The sequence below is a fragment of the Saccopteryx leptura genome, chromosome 2 (genome assembly GCF_036850995.1).
Source record: "Saccopteryx leptura isolate mSacLep1 chromosome 2, mSacLep1_pri_phased_curated, whole genome shotgun sequence".
Classification (NCBI taxonomy): Eukaryota; Metazoa; Chordata; class Mammalia; order Chiroptera; family Emballonuridae; genus Saccopteryx; species Saccopteryx leptura.
This window is the reverse complement of record NC_089504.1, coordinates 291,174,023-291,194,186: the sequence shown is the minus strand read 5'-3', so window position 1 is coordinate 291,194,186 and position 20,164 is coordinate 291,174,023. Positions and strand designations below refer to the sequence as shown.

Sequence of the window (20,164 nt, the reverse complement as noted above, 5' to 3'; positions counted from 1 at the left end):
AACTGCAGTGTTTTAAAGGACTTTGAATTAAATGCCTCTGTTTAGGAACTTATAAATGTCAGATAAAAATTTGGATCTGGCTTCTTTCATACATTTGGAAAATATGGTCACACTGACCTTCGAGTCCTGAGTTTTCTGCATGGCAGCAGTTGGCAGGAGCAGCTGAGCATAGCATTTTCCTTTTAGAGTGAACAGTGTCCTTCAGTTTGCTGTCTTTGGCAATAATAATAATAATGATGATAATAATAATAATAATAATAGCAACAGCAGCAACCACTTCTGTATTGTGCTTTGTACCAAGCACTTAAGACTCATTTAATCCTCAGAATACCCCTGAGGAGTAGGAAGTCTTTTTTTCTCCATTTTCTAGATGAGGGAAACTGAGACACAGAGTAAACACCTCTACTGCCCCTCTGCTAGGAAGGCGATACATCTGATTTTCACATCTAGGCCGGCTGCTGCCTGGCTTGTGTATGTTACCCCAGTTCATGCCCTGGTGCTTCAGGGTCTCTCTCGATCTCAGTCTTGGCTAGCACTTTGGTTTCTGTTTTCTGATTAGGGAAATAGGGCGTCCCCAGTGAGGAGTAGATTCTGGGGTTTGTCATTCTCCCAACGGCCCATGACCAGAGCAGCTCCCACTCTTTCCCCTTGATGCCACACCTGGTCAGCAGAGGGCACCCGCTCTGTGGTGGCTCAGGCCAGAGGCAAGAACCAACAGGTTATAGGGTTGTGTGAGAGAAGAGGTTGGAGGCTGGGCTTTAAGAGGGTCCTGATTGGAGTTTAGCATTCTGGTGTCCAGCATTTGGGGCGGAATCAACCTGTTGTCCGTCTGCTACAGGAAAAAGTCTCACGGCTGGAGGCAGAGTTAGATGAGGAGAGGAACACTGTGGAGCTGCTGACGGACCGGGTGAATCGCGGCCGAGACCAGGTGAGCCCTTCCTTCCCTGCATCTGTGTTTACCCCTGCTGACAGAGCCTCTGGGGCCTCTCCAAAACAACTCCACCTCCATCTTTCATGATCTGGGGAGTTCTGGCTGCAGATGTGTGTGGCTGGCTCTGCTTCAGGGTCTCCCCCTGCTTCAGGAAGGCTTGGCAGGTTTCCTTAGGTGGAAAGAAGCCAGGAATTTGAGTGGAAGAAGCAATCCTGGTGGCCTGGGCTACTCTGACCTGAGTCTGGGCTGTTCTTATCCAGAACGGATGTTACTTCCTGGTGGGACTGAGGAGGCCCTGTTTAAATTCTGTGGCTCCTCCCCTTTGAATAGGCTGTGATTTCCTAGGTACCTGGGAACTTTTGGGATTCAGGGTTCAGAGAGCATCCTGTAGGTACTCTTCCTCACTTGGTTTAGCTTGATGGTTCATCATCAGCCCTCCCTGAGTCTGGTTCCTTTCACCCATCCCCTAGGTAGACCAGCTAAGGACAGAACTCATGCAGGAGAGGTCCTCTCGGCAGGACCTGGAGTGTGACAAAATCTCCCTGGAGAGACAGGTGAGGGGAAAGGGTGGGAGTCTTGGGGATACATCACAAGTGGTGGGTAGGATGACCATGGAAGGGATCAGAACAAGAGTGCTAACTATGGAAGCTTTCTGTCTCTCCAAGAACAAGGACTTGAAGAGCCGGTTGGCCAGCTCAGAAGGCTTTCAGAAGCCCAACGCCAGCCTCTCTCAACTTGAATCCCAGATTCGGGAGTTGCAGGAGCGGCTACAGGCTGAAGAGAGGTGATAAGCCCATATTTCCTCTCTCCCTTTGGGCTTTTCTCCTCTGGGCACTCCACCTTCTACCTCCGACATGGCCAACCTGGCCTGATCTTCTGGGAGAACTTCTCATTATAGAGAGCAGAGTTGCAGAATTTCTAAAATGTGAATGATATCTATCTCCCCAGTTCTTTGGATCTGCCCTAGATTCTCCCTGGTCCAATAGTGGGGCTCATGACAGAGGAATCCTCAGAGGCACTAGGGGGCCAAGTAGTGGTTTCTTTAGAAATGGTGACAGCCATAGATATGCCCCTACCCCATTGTCTTAGGGAGAAGACAGTTCTGCAGTCCACCAACCGAAAACTGGAGCGGAGGGTTAAAGAGCTGTCCATCCAGATTGATGATGAGCGGCAGCATGTCAATGACCAGAAAGACCAGGTAAGGACCACAGCCAGGGACAAGCAATCATGCGGCCAGTACATCCTGCATTTGCTTAAAGGCCGAGGTTGGGCCCATCCCATAGGTCTTCCAAACTTAATACTTTCCTCGTATAAGGATAGAGATTTGACTGAAAGGACTGGACTAGAGGAAACAAATGAAGCACATGTTTGGAGTGCCTATGATGTTCTAGCTTCTCTAAGTGTTACATATGTATTAACTCATGTAATCCCCAAGTTAAATCTGTAAGGTTAGGGAACTTGTCCATGGTCCCAACATTTTTCTAGGGGCAGCGGTCCCTTGTCAAGATTGCTACAAGGAGGGTCCCAGGCCATGGTGTCAGCAAATGCGTTTCTAATGCGGGGGCTTGGTATCTTGCCCAGCTAAGCCTGAGGGTGAAGGCTTTGAAGCGGCAGGTGGATGAAGCAGAAGAGGAAATTGAGCGACTGGATGGCCTAAGGAAGAAGGCCCAGCGTGAGCTGGAAGAGCAGCATGAGGTCAATGAACAGCTCCAGGCCCAGATCAAAGCGCTGGAGAAGAACTCCTGGTAAGGGCTGCTTTTCTGCCCTTGCCCCACCGGGATAGTGGAGCAAGAATGGGATGGGCTCTCCTGGCTGATCTTTAGGGAGAGGAGGATCTCTCAGATGGGACTTTGAAATCACTTATTCCTTGCTGGAAGCCAGTATGATTACCTTTTAGTATCAGTCCCCATTCTATACCCCACCTCCTCAAATCTCTGATTAGTGGGGGATCTTGGGAGTAACTTTAGGTTTTAAAATAATTGGGAGTCTCTAGCATGAAAAGGGTGGCTGTCTAAATCTTCCTACTTCCCTCCATTACCAGTATTGCTCTCTCTGATTCAGGCGCAAAGCTTCCCGTTCAGCTGCTGAGTCAACCCTCCAACACGAAGGGCTGAGCTCAGATGAGGAATTCGACAGTGTGTATGATCCTTCCTCTATCGCATCGCTGCTTACGGAGAGCAACCTGCAAACCAGCTCCTGTTAGCTTGCAGTCCACAAGGGCCCAGAAACCATGGCTTGAGGCCTATCCTGGCCAGCCCTGCTTTGCCCTGCCTCAGATTCCTCATTCCTGCAGGAGACCCAAACATTCAGACCTGAGACAGGGAGGGTGTGAGTGATAGTGATAAAAGGGTATCAGCACTAAGGTGGTAGACAGACTCCTTTCCCTCTGGAGGAGTGGGTATTTTAGGCCATCTGAGCCCTTAAGTGCCGAGTCCTCCTCTTCTCCCTCACAGCGGCATGGTCAGCATATAGGCTGAGGGGGGATTGTGCAGGACAGGGAGAGAAATTGTGATGTATGTAAAGCTTTATTTCTTTAGCCCATAACCCTCAGGCTCAGGGAAATACCCGAGGTAATTCTGTCCCCTTGACTCCTGCAACCTGCTTGGAGCACAGTGAGGGGAACGTGGGTACTGGACATGCTGGCGTGGCGCTACCTGCTCCTTGATGCTTCTCTTTGCACAGTTATGGGGCCTATGTGGTAGTCCTCACCCCCCCTCCAATCAATCCTACTTTTTTCTTCCCCAGGCCAGTGGATCCAGGAAACCCTTCCTCCTCCCCTTTTCATCTTCACCATTCTTAAATTCCTTCTTTCCTCTCAGTGCCTTACCCATGGTGAGGAGATAAGGATGCTCTTCTTGCCTTTTATGCCTGCACATTCATACCTCTCCAAGGACTGGCCTTTTCCCAGCCAGAGCCCTCTGCCTCTCCTGCGGCTCCAGTGGCTGGTGGATAGAGCTACTGGCTTCTCTGCCAATGAGCCCCTGGGAGAGGGACTTGGGTAGCACCATGATCAGGTGGTGGGGCCTTGTTCTGCTCAGGGTTTCCATCCTTCCTCTCCTTTTATGACTATGGATGTGTTTATAAGGTAGTAATTGTCTACACAAGTTGAAAAGCAAAGGTTTTAGGCCTTCCCTGTGGCTTTCTCTGACCAGATGTGCCCATACTCAGTGGAGAACCGAAAAGACCCTTATCTCAGGAGCGTAGACCTACTACTACAGGACGTCCCAACTGAGGCTAAGGGTAGACTATTGGTAGAAATGGGGAAGGCATGGAGGATGTATTCCTCCTTTGGGTTTTCGGGAGAGCTAAGCCTGGTGGGGAAGAGATAAAGGAGATGATTGACCTCATTTCCTAAGCAGGCTCTGTGAGGAGCCTGGGGTAAAAAGAAGGCTGTTCTCACTAATGACTTGTAATGTCATGATTTAAAAAATTCTCTGCAAATCAAATATTTTCTCCCAAATCAGTTCAGCATTTCTTTTTTATTTTAAATTAAATATTAAAATTGTATATCTATACTGAAATCTTTGGCTTGTCTCATTTTTTTTCCTGGCTTATTTGGAGGGCCATTTATTATGAGAAACCATCTTAACTGCACAACTTGGAGGCTGAAGTTGGGGTTTTCTTTGCCTCAATTTTAGAGGCCCCTTACAACAGATCAGATGGGACCTAGGGAACTAGTAAGTGTTTTAGCACCTTCATTTTCTCCTAAGCAAGCTTCTGGAAATAACAAAGTCAGTAAATGCCTTCTTTGAAGATTAGAGGAGACACCAGAACTGGGTTTTATTCCTTTGGTGCATAGAAATATCTCCAACATTCTCCTCCCAGGTACAAAGACACACTTCAAGGTCCTACCTGGGATGTAGGGAAGTTTCTGTCCTCCCTGCCCTTGTGTTGTCTTGAAGAGGGAGGGAGTTGTTCACCAGAGGCTATTGCCAGATTTAGGGGTACTATCCAATCAAAAATGGGTCTACCTCTTCCTGCCTGCCCACCATGTGGACCATAGCCCAGTGGAGCAGCCACCTGCAGAGAGCAGCTGGGCTGGGAAGAAGCTCCAAGGTCTTTCTTGGCCATCCTCAGACCCTTAAGATGCTAACCTGGGCTTGGGGAGCAAATGCCACCGAAGAAATTCAGGTTCATTGTTTCTCAAGAAGACAAATTCCTTTTAAGGACATATGTCCCGCCTCCCCCAACCATATAAGGGCAGCTTTGGTAGAATAGCTTCTGCAAAACAAGCTCCACCCAGAGCCAAGCTGGCTTTGACTGGTCTGAGCCTCCTGCCTGGAAAGGGCACCTGCCAGACTGGCTTAGGCCAGTTTGTGTGAGCTGGCACTTGGTACCTGTGTTTACATGGTGGAGGAAATTTGCTTAGCTACACAAAGCCTATAGACTGGCCTGTAAGTTGAGAGAGAAGAATGTCTGGGAGCTTTTTTTTTGCAATTCCTTCTGTAGGGGCAGGCAGGGTGATTCTCTTACCGAAACCGATCTTGGAATTGAAAAGAGGAAACTGTAAAACTTGAGTTAAGTACCCCTGGTAGCGCCCAAGCCCCACCTTTATGTAAATTAAGCTAGCGCAGACGGGCGAGTCCCGAAGCCCTGGAGCCTCTAGGCCACGCCCATGCCGTTCTTTCGCTCACTCGTTGGCAGACGGCGCCTTAGAGGCGTGCCCTATCGCCAATCCCCGTCCCTGACGTGTCTATACAAAGGGGCGGTTCCGCGCGCGCCAGACTTGGAGGCACCGGAGTGCCCTGGTGTGAGGTCAGTGCTGAGACCCGCAGGAAGAAGATGAACGGGACGCGGGGCTGGTGTACCCTGGTGAATGTGCATCCGGAGGGGCAGACCACGGTAAGAAAAAGCGGCCTCACCGACACCCTATCTAGGTATATTTCGTTTCCAATTCCGCGGCGAGTTCGCTGACATCACCTGTGCGGCGCTTGGTGCGGTCCCTCGAGGCGTTTCTCTTTCTTTTTTCTCCCGCCGCGCGGCAGATAGTGAAATTCTTCTGAGTCTCGAGGAACTTCTGGCGGTCCTGCCCCTTGGGCGGCACTGCGGCTCCTGCCGGTGATTCGGCGCCGGTCTCTGGTGCGCGCTATTCTGGCGTCCTGTGGGCGGCAGATTGGGTTGTAGGAGAATGAGCTCCAGGGATGAGATCCCAGCGCTCTTTTGGACTTGAAGTTCCAGCGTGGGGGATTAGGCTTTTCTATGGTTCCTGGTGACCTAGGCAGCCCTTCTTCATGCTTTGAGTGATCAGTAACAAGAAAAAGGGTAGAGAGTGGACTGGAAGGTTGGGGCAGGTGAGACTGCAAGCACGCCCAGACTGGCCAGGAACGCTCTCGCCAGGAGGGCCTAGGGCTGTTTGCGTAAGGGTCATCTCTCTGCTCTATTTCCCACCGACCCCCCCCCCCCCCTTGCATTTATGCTTCCTTCCCCCTATCAGCCAACTGATAACTTCCTGAGACGGTTTGTTGGTTTTCCTCCGGTCTCCAGCATCCAGGCCCAGGACAAGGAGATGACAGAACCTGGGCTGAGAAGGGAAGGGAAGTGACCTACGCGAGGGTTTCTGGACGGAATGAGGTTGGAGAAGAGAGGAGAGTTCTCTTGTGCTAACCGATCTGCCTTGTTCCCCTCACTCCCTGTCTCCCTGTCCTTGCCCTCCTCCCCACTCTAGATGATCATAGGTTTTTCCTCTCAGGCAAAGGAAGGTAACTTGTGGTTATTTCTAGGCTTTATTGGGGAACTTAACCCAGAATGAGTGTGTACTATTTCATCGATTTCCAAGTTTTTGTAGCTGAGAGTGAAATGGGAGCCAGTGTAATGGGGAGTTTGTATTTCTCCCTTTCCATTCCTCCACTGTATCTGATTCCTTTCAGCTCTTCCTGTCTCAGCAAGCCCCTGAAGTAGCTAACTTGGCCGCACCTGAATTGGCTCTTCTTCAAAGAATATTTATAGAGTAGTTGCTCATTTCAAGTTAGGGTAGAGATAATCACTGCTCACAGCCCTCTCTCCATTTCTGCCCAGGCTGTGAGCATTTCTACTACCTTACAATACAGGTGTTGCTACTGCCCAACCTCAGTCCCCCAATCCCTTGTCTCTGTGACCTGCCACTCCCCAGCTACGGGGTGCTGTAGATATGGGAAAAGTCCATTCCCTATTGTGTTGGCTCCAAGTCTTATACCATGCCCTTGCTCACTGTTTTGGTATGGTTGAGGCAGCACACTGGTTATGAGGAAAATAAAAGAGAGGGGTGTTTGTGCTTGCTGTACAGAAGAGACCCAGAAAGGTCTTGAAACCAAGACATTGGCAGTGTTGAGAATGAATTGGCATCCTCTTCTATCCCTTGATGTTTTACTGCTTGCCCAGTGGGGCAGAAAGTTGGTAGGAAAATCGTGACCAAGGAATTCTAACCATAGTTTGAAGCTAATCAGAGACCTCTAGAACGAGGGAGACAGAAAATCACTTTACTCCTTCTTTCTAGGCTGGACTTGAGAGTTATTTTATTTCAAAGCTGGGAATGAAATAATCATTGCCTAGATCCGATCTTGGAGACATTCCTGAGCTCTTAAGCAGGAAGAGACGATGGTAAACATTCACTCTATCACAACACAGGCTTTGTCCCGGATTCCTCTCCTGTGAGCCAGCCCACAGGTAGAATTTATGACCCTGGAACTGTCATATTCACACCATTGAGTGAGTGCTCAGTGCATGAGCAAAGGCCTGAGTAAATGAACAAATGTTTCTCCTGATGTCAGCAGTGTAGACAGTTTAACTGATCGGTATGTCCCAGTGGGGGAGTCAGGACCCTGGAACTCTTTGGTATTTCTCCACCCGCCAGGCCATGTGCCTTAGTGTACCACACATGGATGTGGAAATACAGGTCATACAGTCTCTGGGTTGTTTTTAATTGTTGGAGGCAGTTGCAGCAGGTATAAGGATTGTGTTTCAAACTTTGGATTGTAACCACTAGCGGGTCTAACTTAGTGAGTTAGAACTGGCATTAGAAAAGAAATAGATTGCAACTATATGACATTATGGCAAGGACAAAACTATGGAAACAATAAAAAGATCATTAGTTACCAGGAAATTTTAGGGTGAGAGAATGATTAATGGATAGAACATAGAGGACTTTTTAGGGCAGTGGAAATACTCTGTATGTTCTAATGATGGACATATGTCTTTATACTTTTGTCCAAATCCATAGAATGTATAATACCATTCACTTCATTAGCATGAACCCTAAGGTGAAATACCAACTTTGAGTGATTATGATGTGTCAATCAATGTAGGTTCATCCTTGGTAAAAAAAAAAAAAAAAAATACCATTCTGGTGAATGATGTGGATAATAGGGGAGTCTATGCACATGTAAGGCAGAAGGTATGTGGGAAATCTCTGTACCTTCCCACTGATTTTGTTTTAAACCCTAAAACTGCTCTTTAAAAAAGTCTTAAAAAAAAGAAATAGACTGAACACTCTCAGAGTGTTAGGGTAGACATATTTGGCAAAACTTTTGTTTCATTTATGTCAGGGGTCCCCAAACTTTTTATGCAGGGGGCCAGTTCACTGTCCCTCAGACCATTGAAGGGCCGGACTATAAAAAAAACTATGAACAAATCCCTATGAACACTGCACATATGTTATTTTAAAGTAAAAAAAAAAACAAAATGGGAACAAATACGATATTTAAAATAAAGAACAAATAAATTTAAATCATCAAACTGACCAGTATTTCAATGGGAACTATGCTCTTTTCACTGACCACCAAGGAAAGAGGTGCCCCTTCAGGAAGTGCAGCCGGGGCCGGATAAATGGCCTCAGGGGGCCGCATGTGGCCCACGGGCCGTAGTTTGGGGACCCCTGATTTATGTCTATGTGTACATATTATGTGTGTATATTGATTGGATTGTGATGTAAAATAAATTAGGTCCAAAATTTGTGAACGGTAGTAAGTTACACTGACAAAAGCACAAGTCAGCTTCAAACAATAAATATTCCCATTAAGCTTCTTTGGTTATAAGCAACAGGGTAACTCCAGCTAACTTAATCAGGAGAGGAATTTGTTAGAAGAAAATGGGCAGCTCAAAAAATTTAAGGGAAAGCTTAAAAGTTCTAACCAAGGGAGTCGTGGGGCCTGTGTAGGTGCCTTTGTAGATGGAAGGAACTAATGGAGGTTTTCTACTTCGAGGTGAATTGGTTCCAACTATTTTAGGTCTTTTTTCCATTCTGCTCAAGTCTCTAGGAAGAGGATGCCATTGACAATAGGAACACCTGGGCCAGGTCAGGGGGGTTCCTTGATTGACAGACCCATCAAATAAACCAGTGAAACTGGGAGAGTCTCCAAAGCAAAACCCAAGTGCTGTTACCAGAAGAGGACAGAAGCTGTATGGCAAAAGATGTTCACTATATTAGACTTCGGTGTATCTCTGATTTTCTTTATTTTTCTTTTAAAATCATTTTTCAAAGGAAGAAATATGCATGATTTTTAAAAGATCTAATAATAGCAGAAGGCTTTTAAAAGAAAATAGCAAGCTATTCCCTGCTTCAAGGTCTCTCCATGAAAGTAATCACTTTCAGCTCGTGTGTGTGTGTGTGTGTGTGTGTGTGTGTGTGTGTGTGTGTGTGACAAAGACAGAGAGAGAGGGACAGACAGACAGGAAGGGAGAGATGAGAAGCATCAATTCTTCATTGCGGCTTCTTAGTTGTTTATTGATTGCTTTTTCATATGTGCCTTGACCAGGGGACTGCAGCAGAGCGAGTGACCCCTTGCTCAAGCCAGTGACCTTGGGCTTCAAGCCAGCAACATGTGGGCTCAAGCCAGTGACCATGGGGTCATGGCTGTGATCCCACGCTCAAGCCAGTGACCCCGTGCTCAGACTGGCGACCTCAGGGTTTCAAACCTGGGTTCTCTGCATCCCAATCCAGTGCTCTATCCACAGCACCACCACTTGGTCAGACACTTTCAACTCTTAATTCTTTTGGTGCTTACGGCATGTTTCTAAATAATATACTTATAGTTTTAGATATCTGTTGATTTCTTGCTATAGGAATTATAGGAAAGTTTATACTCCTACCCCTTATACCCTCTTTTTCTTTCCCATCCTCTTAACGTAATTATGTCAGCATTTTTGGTTAAACTTTGATTTCTGTGGTTTCTATTAATAGCATGTGATTAAGAACCTGGTTTTGGGAATCTAACCCAATGTGGGCTCTGAGGACTTCGATATTTAATATGCCCAAGATCACTTAGGTAAATAACTTAATGTCTTCAGTCTCATTTTCCTCATCTGTAAAACAGGGAGAACAATTGCATCCTTCTCATAAGGTTGTGAGAATTAAATAAGGTAATTCATAGGAAACATTAAGCACAGTGCCTGGCACATAGTGAGTGCTCAGATATTAGCTATTATTTTCTCTTTGCTACTTTCTGGCTTAGACTAGACCAGGGGTAGTCAACCTTTTTATACCTACCACCCACTTTTGTCTCTCTGTTAGTAGTAAAATTTTCTAACCGCCCACCGGTTCCACAGTAATGGTGATTTATAAAGTAGGGAAGTAACTTTACTTTATAAAATTTATAAAGCAGAGTTACAGCAAGTTAAAGCATATAATAATAATTACTTACCAAGTACTTTATGTCGGATTTTTGCTAAGTTTGGCAGAATAAATCTTTATAAAACAACTTACTATACAGTGTGTATGTAAAGTCACGGTGCACTTTTGACCGGTCACAGGAAAGCAACAAAAGACAATAGAGGCCCTGGCCAGTTGGCTCAGTGGTAGAGCGTCATCCTGGCGTGCAGGAGTCCCGGGTTCAATTCCCGGCCAGGACACACAGGAGAAGCGCCCATCTGCTTCTCCACCCCTCCCCCTCTCCTTCCTCTCTCTCTCTTCCCCTCCTGCAGCCGGGGCTCCATTGGAGCAGCGTTGGCCCGGGCGCTGAGGATGGCTCTGTGGCCTCTGCCTCAGGCACTAGAATGGCTCTGGTTGCAACAGAGCGATGCCCCAGATGGGCAGAGCATCGCCCCCTGGTGGGCGTGCCGGGTGGATCCTGGTCAGGCGCATGCAGGAGTCTGTCTGACTGCCTCCCTGTTTCCAACTTCAGAAAAAAAAAAAAGTGCACCATGACTTTACAGACACACTGTAGTTAAATCTATCTTTTTATTTATACTTTGGTTGCTCCGCTATCGCCCACCATGAAAGCTGGAACGCCCACTAGTGGGCGGTAGTGACCAGGTTAACTACCACTGGTCTAGACCGTTGTAGCCTAAAACCCTTGGGCAAGTGATAGAGCAAGAATATGGGAACTCTCTGGTCTGGTTAAGGTTTGTTCCTTCTCATTACATTGCATTTGTTTGTTCTTCTCTGTTCCTTTCCCCTTTCCTCTGCCAGTGGAGGAAGGAGACACCTGAAGATAAGAAGGGTGAAGATCTGGGAGACCTTTACTAGTCCTAGCTCAGACAGGACTGGCTTAGACAGAGTGATGGTCAAGGTTCATATTTTGCCATCCCCTCTGGGCCCCTTTCCTCCTCCTCCTTTTTCTGATGTGGGCAAGGAGCTTGGGTTCCATGATGGGCTCTTTGATAAGGTGATTGATTCCCTTTAAATAATCTGGCAGTGTTATCCTTCCTTAGATATTTGCACTGTTTTTATTCTCTCGTTTTATATCTTGATTAGTTTTGGTCAGAGTTCTTTCAATGCCTTCATGGATTTGGAGGGTTTTTTTCATCTGCTGCAGTCTGAAGCTTTATCTTTACCCCGGAAGAGCTGTTGTTTCTTTAGGACCTCAGAAAGCTGAATTATATAGTTTAATACTAAGTCTTTCCTGAGTCGCACTATTTTTACTTTTTTTTTTTTTTTCTCTCTGAAACTGGAAACGGGGCGAGACAGTCAGACAGACTCCCACATGCACCCGACCGGGATCCATCCAGCACGCCCACCAGGGGGCGAGGCTCTGCCCCTCCGGGGCGTCGCTCTGTCGCGACCAGAGCCATTCTAGCGCCTGGGGCAGAGGCCAAGGAGCCATCCCCAGCGCCCGGGCCATCTTTGCTCCAGTGGAGCCTCGCTGCAGGAGGGGAAGAGAGAGACAGAGAGGAAGGAGAGGGGGAGGGGTGGAGAAGCAGATGGGCACTTCTCCTATGTGCCCTGGCCGGGAATCGAACCCGGGACCCCTTGCATGCCAGGCCGACGCTCTACCACTGAGCCAACCGGCCAGGGCCCTATTTTTACTTTTAATATATAACTAAAGCTGTGATTTATTAAAGGCTTACCATGAGCCTCATTTTATTGAGATATAATTTACATACTGTACAAATCACCCTTTTAAAGTGTACAATTCAATGGTTTTCAATATATTCACAACATTGTACAGACATCAGCACAATCAATTTTAGAACATTTTTCTCACCCCATCCAGACTCATTAGCAGTCACTCATGCCCACCTCGCACCCCAAGCAGTTGACAACCACCAGTCTACTTTCTTTATGGATTTGCCTATTCTAGATATTTTATATAAATTTAATCATATATGTGATTCCTTGTGACTGACTTCTTTCAATCAGCATAATGTTTTTAAAGTTGATCTATGTTCTAATGTGAATCAGTGCTTCGTTCCTCTTTATGGCTGAATAATACTCCATTGTATGGATATATTATCACATGTATTCATTATGGATAGATGTTGGTGAACATTTGGGTTGTTTCTGCTTTTTGTCTATGAATAATGCTGCCGTGAACATTTATTGACACAGTTTTGTGGTTACCTTTGTTTTCATTTCTCTTGAAGAGAAGTAGCTAGGAATGGAATTGCTGGGTCAGCATAGTTATATTTTAAAATAAGATTTATCTAGAGTCATTGATGCTTACTCCAAATGAAGGGATGGATTATAAAGTGGTGGAAGCCCTGGCTCTTTGACACTTGGGTGGGGAAGAAACTCTTGGGCAGAGGAACCTTTCAAGTTTGGTGACTGTCTCTTCCTTCCTCTCATAATCTCTGCTGCAAACTCAAGCCCTAAATTCCTCCTCACACCATTTCATCTCCTTCATTCATTGCCAGATTCTCACTTTCAGGAGCACCACAGCTGTTGTCTCCAAGCTTACCAGGAATTTGGGGAATCGTGGGCTCAGCTGGAGGTTCTGAGAGAGGAGGCTTCATCAGTCACCATGCATTTGGCACCAACATTGGCCCATATTTCTCCAGGGGGGGGGGGGAGTGTGCTCCCAGATGGTTTCGGTTCCAGACACGTGTGCTCAGAGCAGGTGAGACAAGCTTCCTTGCCTGCTGGTAATTCTGGTATATGCCTCTTTGGGTGATGGAGAGTCTTGTGAAATACTTTTGTTTATTAAGGTTGGGAAGGTTTAGTTGGGGGCATGGGTATGTGCCAGGGAGACTGGTGGTCCAGATTTAAGCCTAGCCAGCAGGTACAGGAAGAGGAGAAGAAAACATAGGGTAGGATGGAATGGGTAGATAAAGGAAGAAAAAGGGAATGGGGGACACAAAAGCAAAAATCCACAAAAAAATGGTAGTTAGAGACTAGAGAGGGCAGAGTGTCTGGTGCCAGCCCTTTGAGGGGAGAGTACACTGAGGAAGTGTCCCTTCATCCATGTTGGCTGGGTATTAGGCAGGTTTTCTGGAGAGAGACTGGTTCAGAAAAAGATGTCTGTCTCCTTCAGAGCTGAGAGTTTGGGAGCCTGCCTTCCTCTATTCATACACTCCCCTGCCAGGCCTCCCAGTCACCCTGTCAGCCCTCTGCACAGAGGGTGTCCAGCCCATGCAGTTGGGCAGGTAGCCAGGCAAAAAGCAAACATTTGTTTTGTATGATCTTTGTGTCATATTCAGTAAAGGACTGATTCCGGCCAGAGAGCTTTGCAGAAGGCAGTGCCATGGGCACATGACACCTGCAAGCTGAGTGGGTTGGAAGTCTCAGCAGAGAGGGTGTAAGCCCCCACACCCCATCTGGCCCTCCTCTTTTACTTTATTGGTGCTTTCCTTACCCTGGCCTCTTGGGAGCCACTGTTTCAAGGGGCTAGCTATTCCCATTTCTCAGAGGGAGACAACCTAGGTGGCTGTTACTAAAGTAGCTTGAGAGACCACATACGTACATTCGATGGGAGAGGGGATGATTGAGGGACAAAGTGATGGAGGAGCGGGTTACAGAGTGAAAATGAATTAAGGATGCTGAGTTCTGGCTCAGGGGCACTCTCCACTTCCCTTATTTCTCTTAGAACGACCCTTGCCCCTCACCTACCTCCCAGTCCTCATGGCCGTCATAGAAACCTGGGGAGTGGGATTTGGGGAAACCTGACTTTTCCCGTAGATCTTTCCCTGTTTTCCTGAACCTGAGATGTGATGGGGCCTCCCTGTTTATCTCCCAGCATCTAGATCTCCCCTCAGCTATGTGTTTACCCACTCCCTCCCTGCTCTGGGAAGTGAGTCACAGCTCAAGATTTGTTTGAACAGAGTGAAAGACCGCCTGTAATTTGGAGGTGGCTGGGCTTCTTCCCAAGATTGTTTATGGGGTTAGAGTCTGCTTACCTTGTGATTAGCTCTGCTTCTTTTTTTTTTCCTGGAGAAGAATGCTCCACTTTGTATCTTGCCTTTCAGAGGGTTCCATTGGGGACCACCCCGCTAGACATTTTGAGGGTATTCTTAAAATTCCCTGGAGCCCATGAACAGCCCTGTTATCATTCCAGCTTCAGAAAACAACCAGTGGCACCAAGCAGAGAGGGGCCTGGGTTTCCCCCCTGGGCTCTCGGTTGGGGTTGTGGGGTGAAGACCATGACCATGTTGACAAGGTTCCCTGATATTGGAGGGTGATTTATTCACAGGCGCATTTAGACAGTTTATCTCATCCATCCACCTCCCTCACAGTCTTTCCATAGCTCCTTGGGAAATTAATGTAGTCTCACCTTTGTGAAGTGATTTATGGTTTGCAAAGCACTTTCACACTGTTCCTACACATGTTCCTACCTGCCTAAAGGCAGGGTAGGTATTATTCCCATTTTGCAGGTTGAAAATGGAGGCCCAGAGAGAGAAAGTGAATTGCTAAAGAATGAATAGCTGTCAGTTAGACCTCACCTCTGACTCCATGTTTAGCATGAAGTTACCTCTTTATATTTTTTTTCTTTTTTTTAGAAAGAGGGACAGATAGGGACAGACAGACAGGAATGGAGAAAGATGAGAAACATCAATTCCTTGTTGCGGTTCCCTAGTTGTTCATTGACTGATTTCTCATACGTGCCTCAAGCGGGGGCTACAGCAGACCGAGTGACCCTTTGCTTGAGCCAGCGACCCTGGGCCCAAGCTGGTGAGCCTTGCTCAAACCAGATGAGCCTGCGCACAAGCCAGCGACCGTGGGTCTCGAACCTGGGTCCTCCACATCCCAGTCTGATGCTCCATCCACTGCACCACCGCCTGGTCAGGCACCTCTTCATATTTTATTATAGGAGTGTTGCCCAAATTTAAAACACTATAGAAATATATGGAATGAAAGTCCCTTTACTCTTCTGCCCTTCTCTAGTGTAGAGTATGGGAATTCAACGCTTTTTCTATGTGTGCTTATTTTCAAGAAATGCCATGTGACATGATAGTTAGGAGCACAGACTCTGGAACCACAGGGCCTGGTTTTGAATATTGACTCTGTTCTTTCCTTGTTATATGACCTTGGGCAGGTACCTAACTTCTGTGCCTCAGTTTTTTCATCTGTAAAATGTTGTTAATGATACCTACCACATAGTATTGTTATGAAGATTAAATGAGTTAATAGGTGTAAAGTATTTAGAACCGAGCTCAGTAGGGCTCAACACTTAGAACTTGCAATAGACATGGAAATTGACAGTTTCTACTATGAATAATCTGTGTGTGTGTGTATACTTAAATGAGAAGTCATATTTTATGAATTAATTTGTGATTTCTTTTTTCACTTAATATATCCTGGTGATCTCCTGTTGGTTTGTAGAGGTTTATTTATCAGCAGTGTAGTATTCTATAGTATAAATGTTGCCATACTATGTTATTCACTCATTCACTTAGTAGAAAATATTTATGTTCTTTCCAGTTTTGTTTTGTTTTACAGAGACAGAGAGAGTCAGAGAGAGGGATAGATAGGGACAGACAGACAAGAACGGAGAGAGATGAGAAGCATCAATCATTAGTCTTTCATTGCGACACCTTAGTTGTTCATTGATTGATTTCTCATATGTGCCTTGACCGTGGGCCTTCAGCAGACCGAGTAACCCCTTACTCAAGCCAGCGACCTTGGGTCCAAGCTGGTGAACTTTGCTTAAACCAGATGGGTCTGCACTCAAACTGGCGACCTCGGGGTCTCGAACCTGGGTCCTATGCATCCCAGTCCAACACTCTATCCACTGCGCCACCGCCTGGTTAGGCTTTTTCCAGGTTTTAACTATTATAAACAGTATTGCAGTCAACAGTTTTACATATATGTCTTTGGGCAGATGTGCATGGATTTTCATAGGGCCTGTTTCCTAAAAGCAAAATTACTGGGTCAAACGGTTTACGAAATATGCAAACTTCTTTTTATTAATATTGCCAAATTAACTTCTAAAAATACCTTTACGAACTTTCACTTTCTCTAATGTGTGAAATTAGTCTTTTTCCCTTCATCCACACGGATCCTAGGTATTAATATCTTTAATATTTGCCATTCGGTTGGCCTAAAAATATTGCTGCAGGATTTTTATGAAGAAAAGCCAATTGCTTTACTGAAAAGCAAGAAAGAAGACTTACATATATGGGAAATTTTAAAATATAGCAATAAAATGGATACCTGTATACTGAATGCCCAGTTCACCAACACTTTTGAAGTCCCCCAAGTCCCTCCTAGATCCTAACCCTCTGCTTCCCCCCCAGAAGTCATCACTGTCTTGAATTTTGTGTTTATTTCCTTTTTATTATATTTACTATATGCCCAAATAATATATTACTTAGTTTGACATATACTGCACTTTATATACATGGTCTCATCTATATTCTATAGCTTACTTAACATTTTTCACTTAACATTAATTTGGAATTCATTCATGTCACTGCATGCAGCTGTAGCTCATTTATTTTCACAGCTGAATTTCACTGTACTAATACCCCAGAGTTTATTCATGCATTTGCTGGTCAGTGGACCTTGGATTGTTTCCAGTGTTTTGCCATTGCAAGTAACGCTGCTATGAGCATACTTCTACATGTCTGATTTTTATACTTTTAAAATCTAGCCCTGGCCGGTCGGCTCAGCAGTAGAGCGTCGGCCTAGCGTGCGGAGGACCCGGGTTCGATTTCCGGCCAGGGCACACAGGAGAAGCGCCCATTTGCTTCTCCACCCCTCCGCCGCGCTTTCCTCTCTGTCTCTCTCTTCCCCTCCCGCAGCCAAGGCTCCATTGGAGCAAAGATGGCCCGGGCGCTGGGGATGGCTCTGTGGCCGCTGCCTCAGGCGCTAGAGTGGCTCTGGTCGCAACATGGCGACGCCCAGGATGGGCAGAGCATCGCCCCCTGGTGGGCAGAGCGTCGCCCCATTGCGGGCGTGCCGGGTGGATCCTGGTTGGGCGCATGCGGGAGTCTGTCTGACTGTCTCTCCCTGTTTCCAGCTTCAGAAAAATGAAAAAAAAAATAAAATAAAATCTAGAAGTTTAGGCCCTGGCCGGTTGGCTCAGTGGTAGAGCATCGGCCTGGCGTTCAGGAGTCCCAGGTTTGATTCCTGGCCAGGGCACACAGGAGAAGCACCCATCTGTTTCTCCACCCCTCCCCCTCTCCTGCCTCTGTCTCTCTCTTCCCCTCCCACAGCCAAGGCTCCATTGGAGCAAAGTTGGCCTGGGTGCTGAGGATGGCTCTGTGGCCTCTGCCTCAGGTGCTAGAATGGCTCTGGTTGCAAAAGAGCAACACCCCTGATGGGCAGAGCATCGCCCCCTGGTGGGCATGCCGGGTGGATCCCGGTCAGGCGCATGCGTTCTGCCTCCCCATTTCCAACTTCAGAAAAATACAAAAAAAAAATATCTAGAAGTTTAGTTTAGTGAACCCCCCCACACCCCAATATAGCTCATTATTGTTTTTTTTGTTGTTTTTGTTTTTTGGTGTTTTTTTTTTACAGAGAGAGAGAGAGACAGAGAGAGGGATAGATAGGGACAGACAGGAACGGAGAGAGATGAGAAGCATCAGTCATTAGTTTTTCGTTGTGACACTTTAGTTGTTCATTGATTGCTTTCTCATATGTGCCTTAACCGTGGGCCTTCAGCAGGCCGAGTGACCCCTTGCTCAAGCCAACAACCTTGGGTCCAAGCTGGTAAGCTTTGCTCAAACAAATGAGCCATGCGCTCAAGCTGGTGACCTCGGGGTCTCGAACCTGGGTCCTCCACATCCCAGTCCGACGCTCTCTCCACTGCGCCACCGCCTGGTCAGGCTTATTATTGTTTTAGGTTGCATTTTCCTGATTACTGGTGAGGTGGAGTAATATATATATATATATATATATATATATTACTGTGTGTGTGTGTGTATATATATATCTATCTATCTATCTATATATAGATAGATAGATATATATAGATATATATGGTCTACTGGAAAGTTCTGTCCGTTTCTATCACAAGTTTCGACATGTAAGCACATGTTTATTTGGCGCCTCTATGCCTCTCTATTTTTATCACTTAATGTATACATACTGACGTAGCAAATTAACTAAAACAAAGTTGATTCACGTTAGTCTTATGTGTGAAGCCATAGTGTACCCATGGCTACACATTTACGCCACTGTAATTTTTACGAATTTCAACAAGGAAGAAATGCTACAGAAGCATGTCTGTCGCATCCACCATATTCCCCGGACTTAGCACCCTCCAACTATCACTTGTTTTCGTCCTTACAAAATTTTTTGAAGGGCAAAAAATTCAAAAATGAAGAAGGTATCAAACAAGCACTGGTTCAATTTTTCACATCAAAAGAGAAAACATTTTTCAAAAATGGGATATACAAATTGCCCTCATGCTGGCAAGAAATCTTTAATAATAATGGCAATTATATTATTTAATAAAGTTTATTGATGGTAAGAAAAATTTGTATTTTGTTTTATTCCAAAAACGAACAGAACTTTCCGGTAGACCATATATATATGAGGTGGAGTAATATATATATATATTCATTAGTAGTCATGGGATTCAAATAATTTAACAACTGATTCTCTGCCCTGATGACCATTTTAAGTATAACAAAACTATATACCAAAAGGTAGTTTATTATTTCATGGATTTAATACTTAAATACGAACAATAAAAGAGGTACACAAAAGTAGATTATAAGAGTTTTAAAATATTAATGAAAATCATTAAATAATACCTGACAAAAAACAATAAAACTGTTATTTAAGAAACTTCCATATTGCTTCTTGATTGGCGTCCTCACTTGCAGGTTTTTTCACCTGTGGACGGAATGAACATTACTACGGGTGCTTATAATATGCTGTTGCGCAGACAAATGTTAAAAAAGAGTTAAGGAAAGTAAATTTGTGATTTCCACATTGGGTGGATGCCCAAGCGCCCACCTTAGAGAGAACCCGATTATGAGTGCCATTTTAACAACCAGTTCACCGAACTCAGCAAAAGATTAGGTATCGGTTCTGCTGATCCAGGGCAAACCGGTTGAATTCCACCACTGGGTAGGACCCTCAGAGAAAGGATGCTCGAGCTAAGCCTTGAAGGCTGAGTGGGAACTTTCCAAGGAGGCAAAGGAAGGTAGGCTGATGCAGGAGGAGAAAACAATGCGTGTGACCATAGAGAGATGGAACATAACACTGCATGAGAAGACTGATCAACAGAAGGAGAGCTTTGGATTGGACACCTTTCTACAATTGGGTTAGAAAAGTTCGGGAAAGTTAGAGTCCAGGTACGGGTGGGATTCGGGAGCCAAGATGTTATGTGGTATAGACAGTGATGGACCTGATTATGAGGGGACTTTAATGACACGATAAGGAGTTTTTATTTTTTTATAAAAGCATTCTATATAACATTAACACACATATATAAAAGTGCATATATCATAAATACACAGTCAGGCAATTTTCATAAACTGGACACACTGCTCTGACTAGCACCCAGGTAAGAAACAAATCACTACCAGCACCACAGAGACCCCCTCTTGTCTCCTTAAAGGCATTGCCTACCCTCCATCCTAAAGGGTAACTACTACCCTGACTTCTAAAGCATATATTAGTCTTGCTTGTTTTTATACTTTTTATATTAGGAG

At 45.7% G+C, this 20,164-nt stretch overlaps 2 protein-coding genes across 4 annotated transcripts in view; both read left to right on the top strand.

The window, feature by feature from the left end:
- CGN (cingulin) overlaps positions 1–4,452 on the top strand; it is a 31,329-nt gene extending 26,877 nt beyond the window's left edge. Inside the window, exons 16-21 of the mRNA XM_066362508.1 lie at positions 839–928; positions 1,402–1,485; positions 1,597–1,715; positions 2,021–2,129; positions 2,513–2,676; positions 2,993–4,452. Coding sequence (XP_066218605.1) covers positions 839–928; positions 1,402–1,485; positions 1,597–1,715; positions 2,021–2,129; positions 2,513–2,676; positions 2,993–3,134 — 708 coding nt within the window. The 3' untranslated portion in view covers positions 3,135–4,452. The remainder of the gene's footprint in view (positions 1–838; positions 929–1,401; positions 1,486–1,596; positions 1,716–2,020; positions 2,130–2,512; positions 2,677–2,992) is intronic.
- Positions 4,453–5,648: 1,196 nt separating this feature from the next.
- The window catches only part of TUFT1 (tuftelin 1), a 39,281-nt gene continuing 24,765 nt past the window's right edge, over positions 5,649–20,164 (top strand). Inside the window, exon 1 of one of the 3 annotated variants that reach the window (XM_066362512.1) lies at positions 5,649–5,773. In XM_066362512.1, the coding sequence (XP_066218609.1) occupies positions 5,714–5,773 (60 nt within the window). In that variant the 5' untranslated portion in view covers positions 5,649–5,713. Of the gene's footprint in view, positions 5,809–20,164 lie in introns of all 3 variants that reach the window. The other 2 variants (XM_066362513.1, XM_066362514.1) reach the window with 2 other exon arrangements.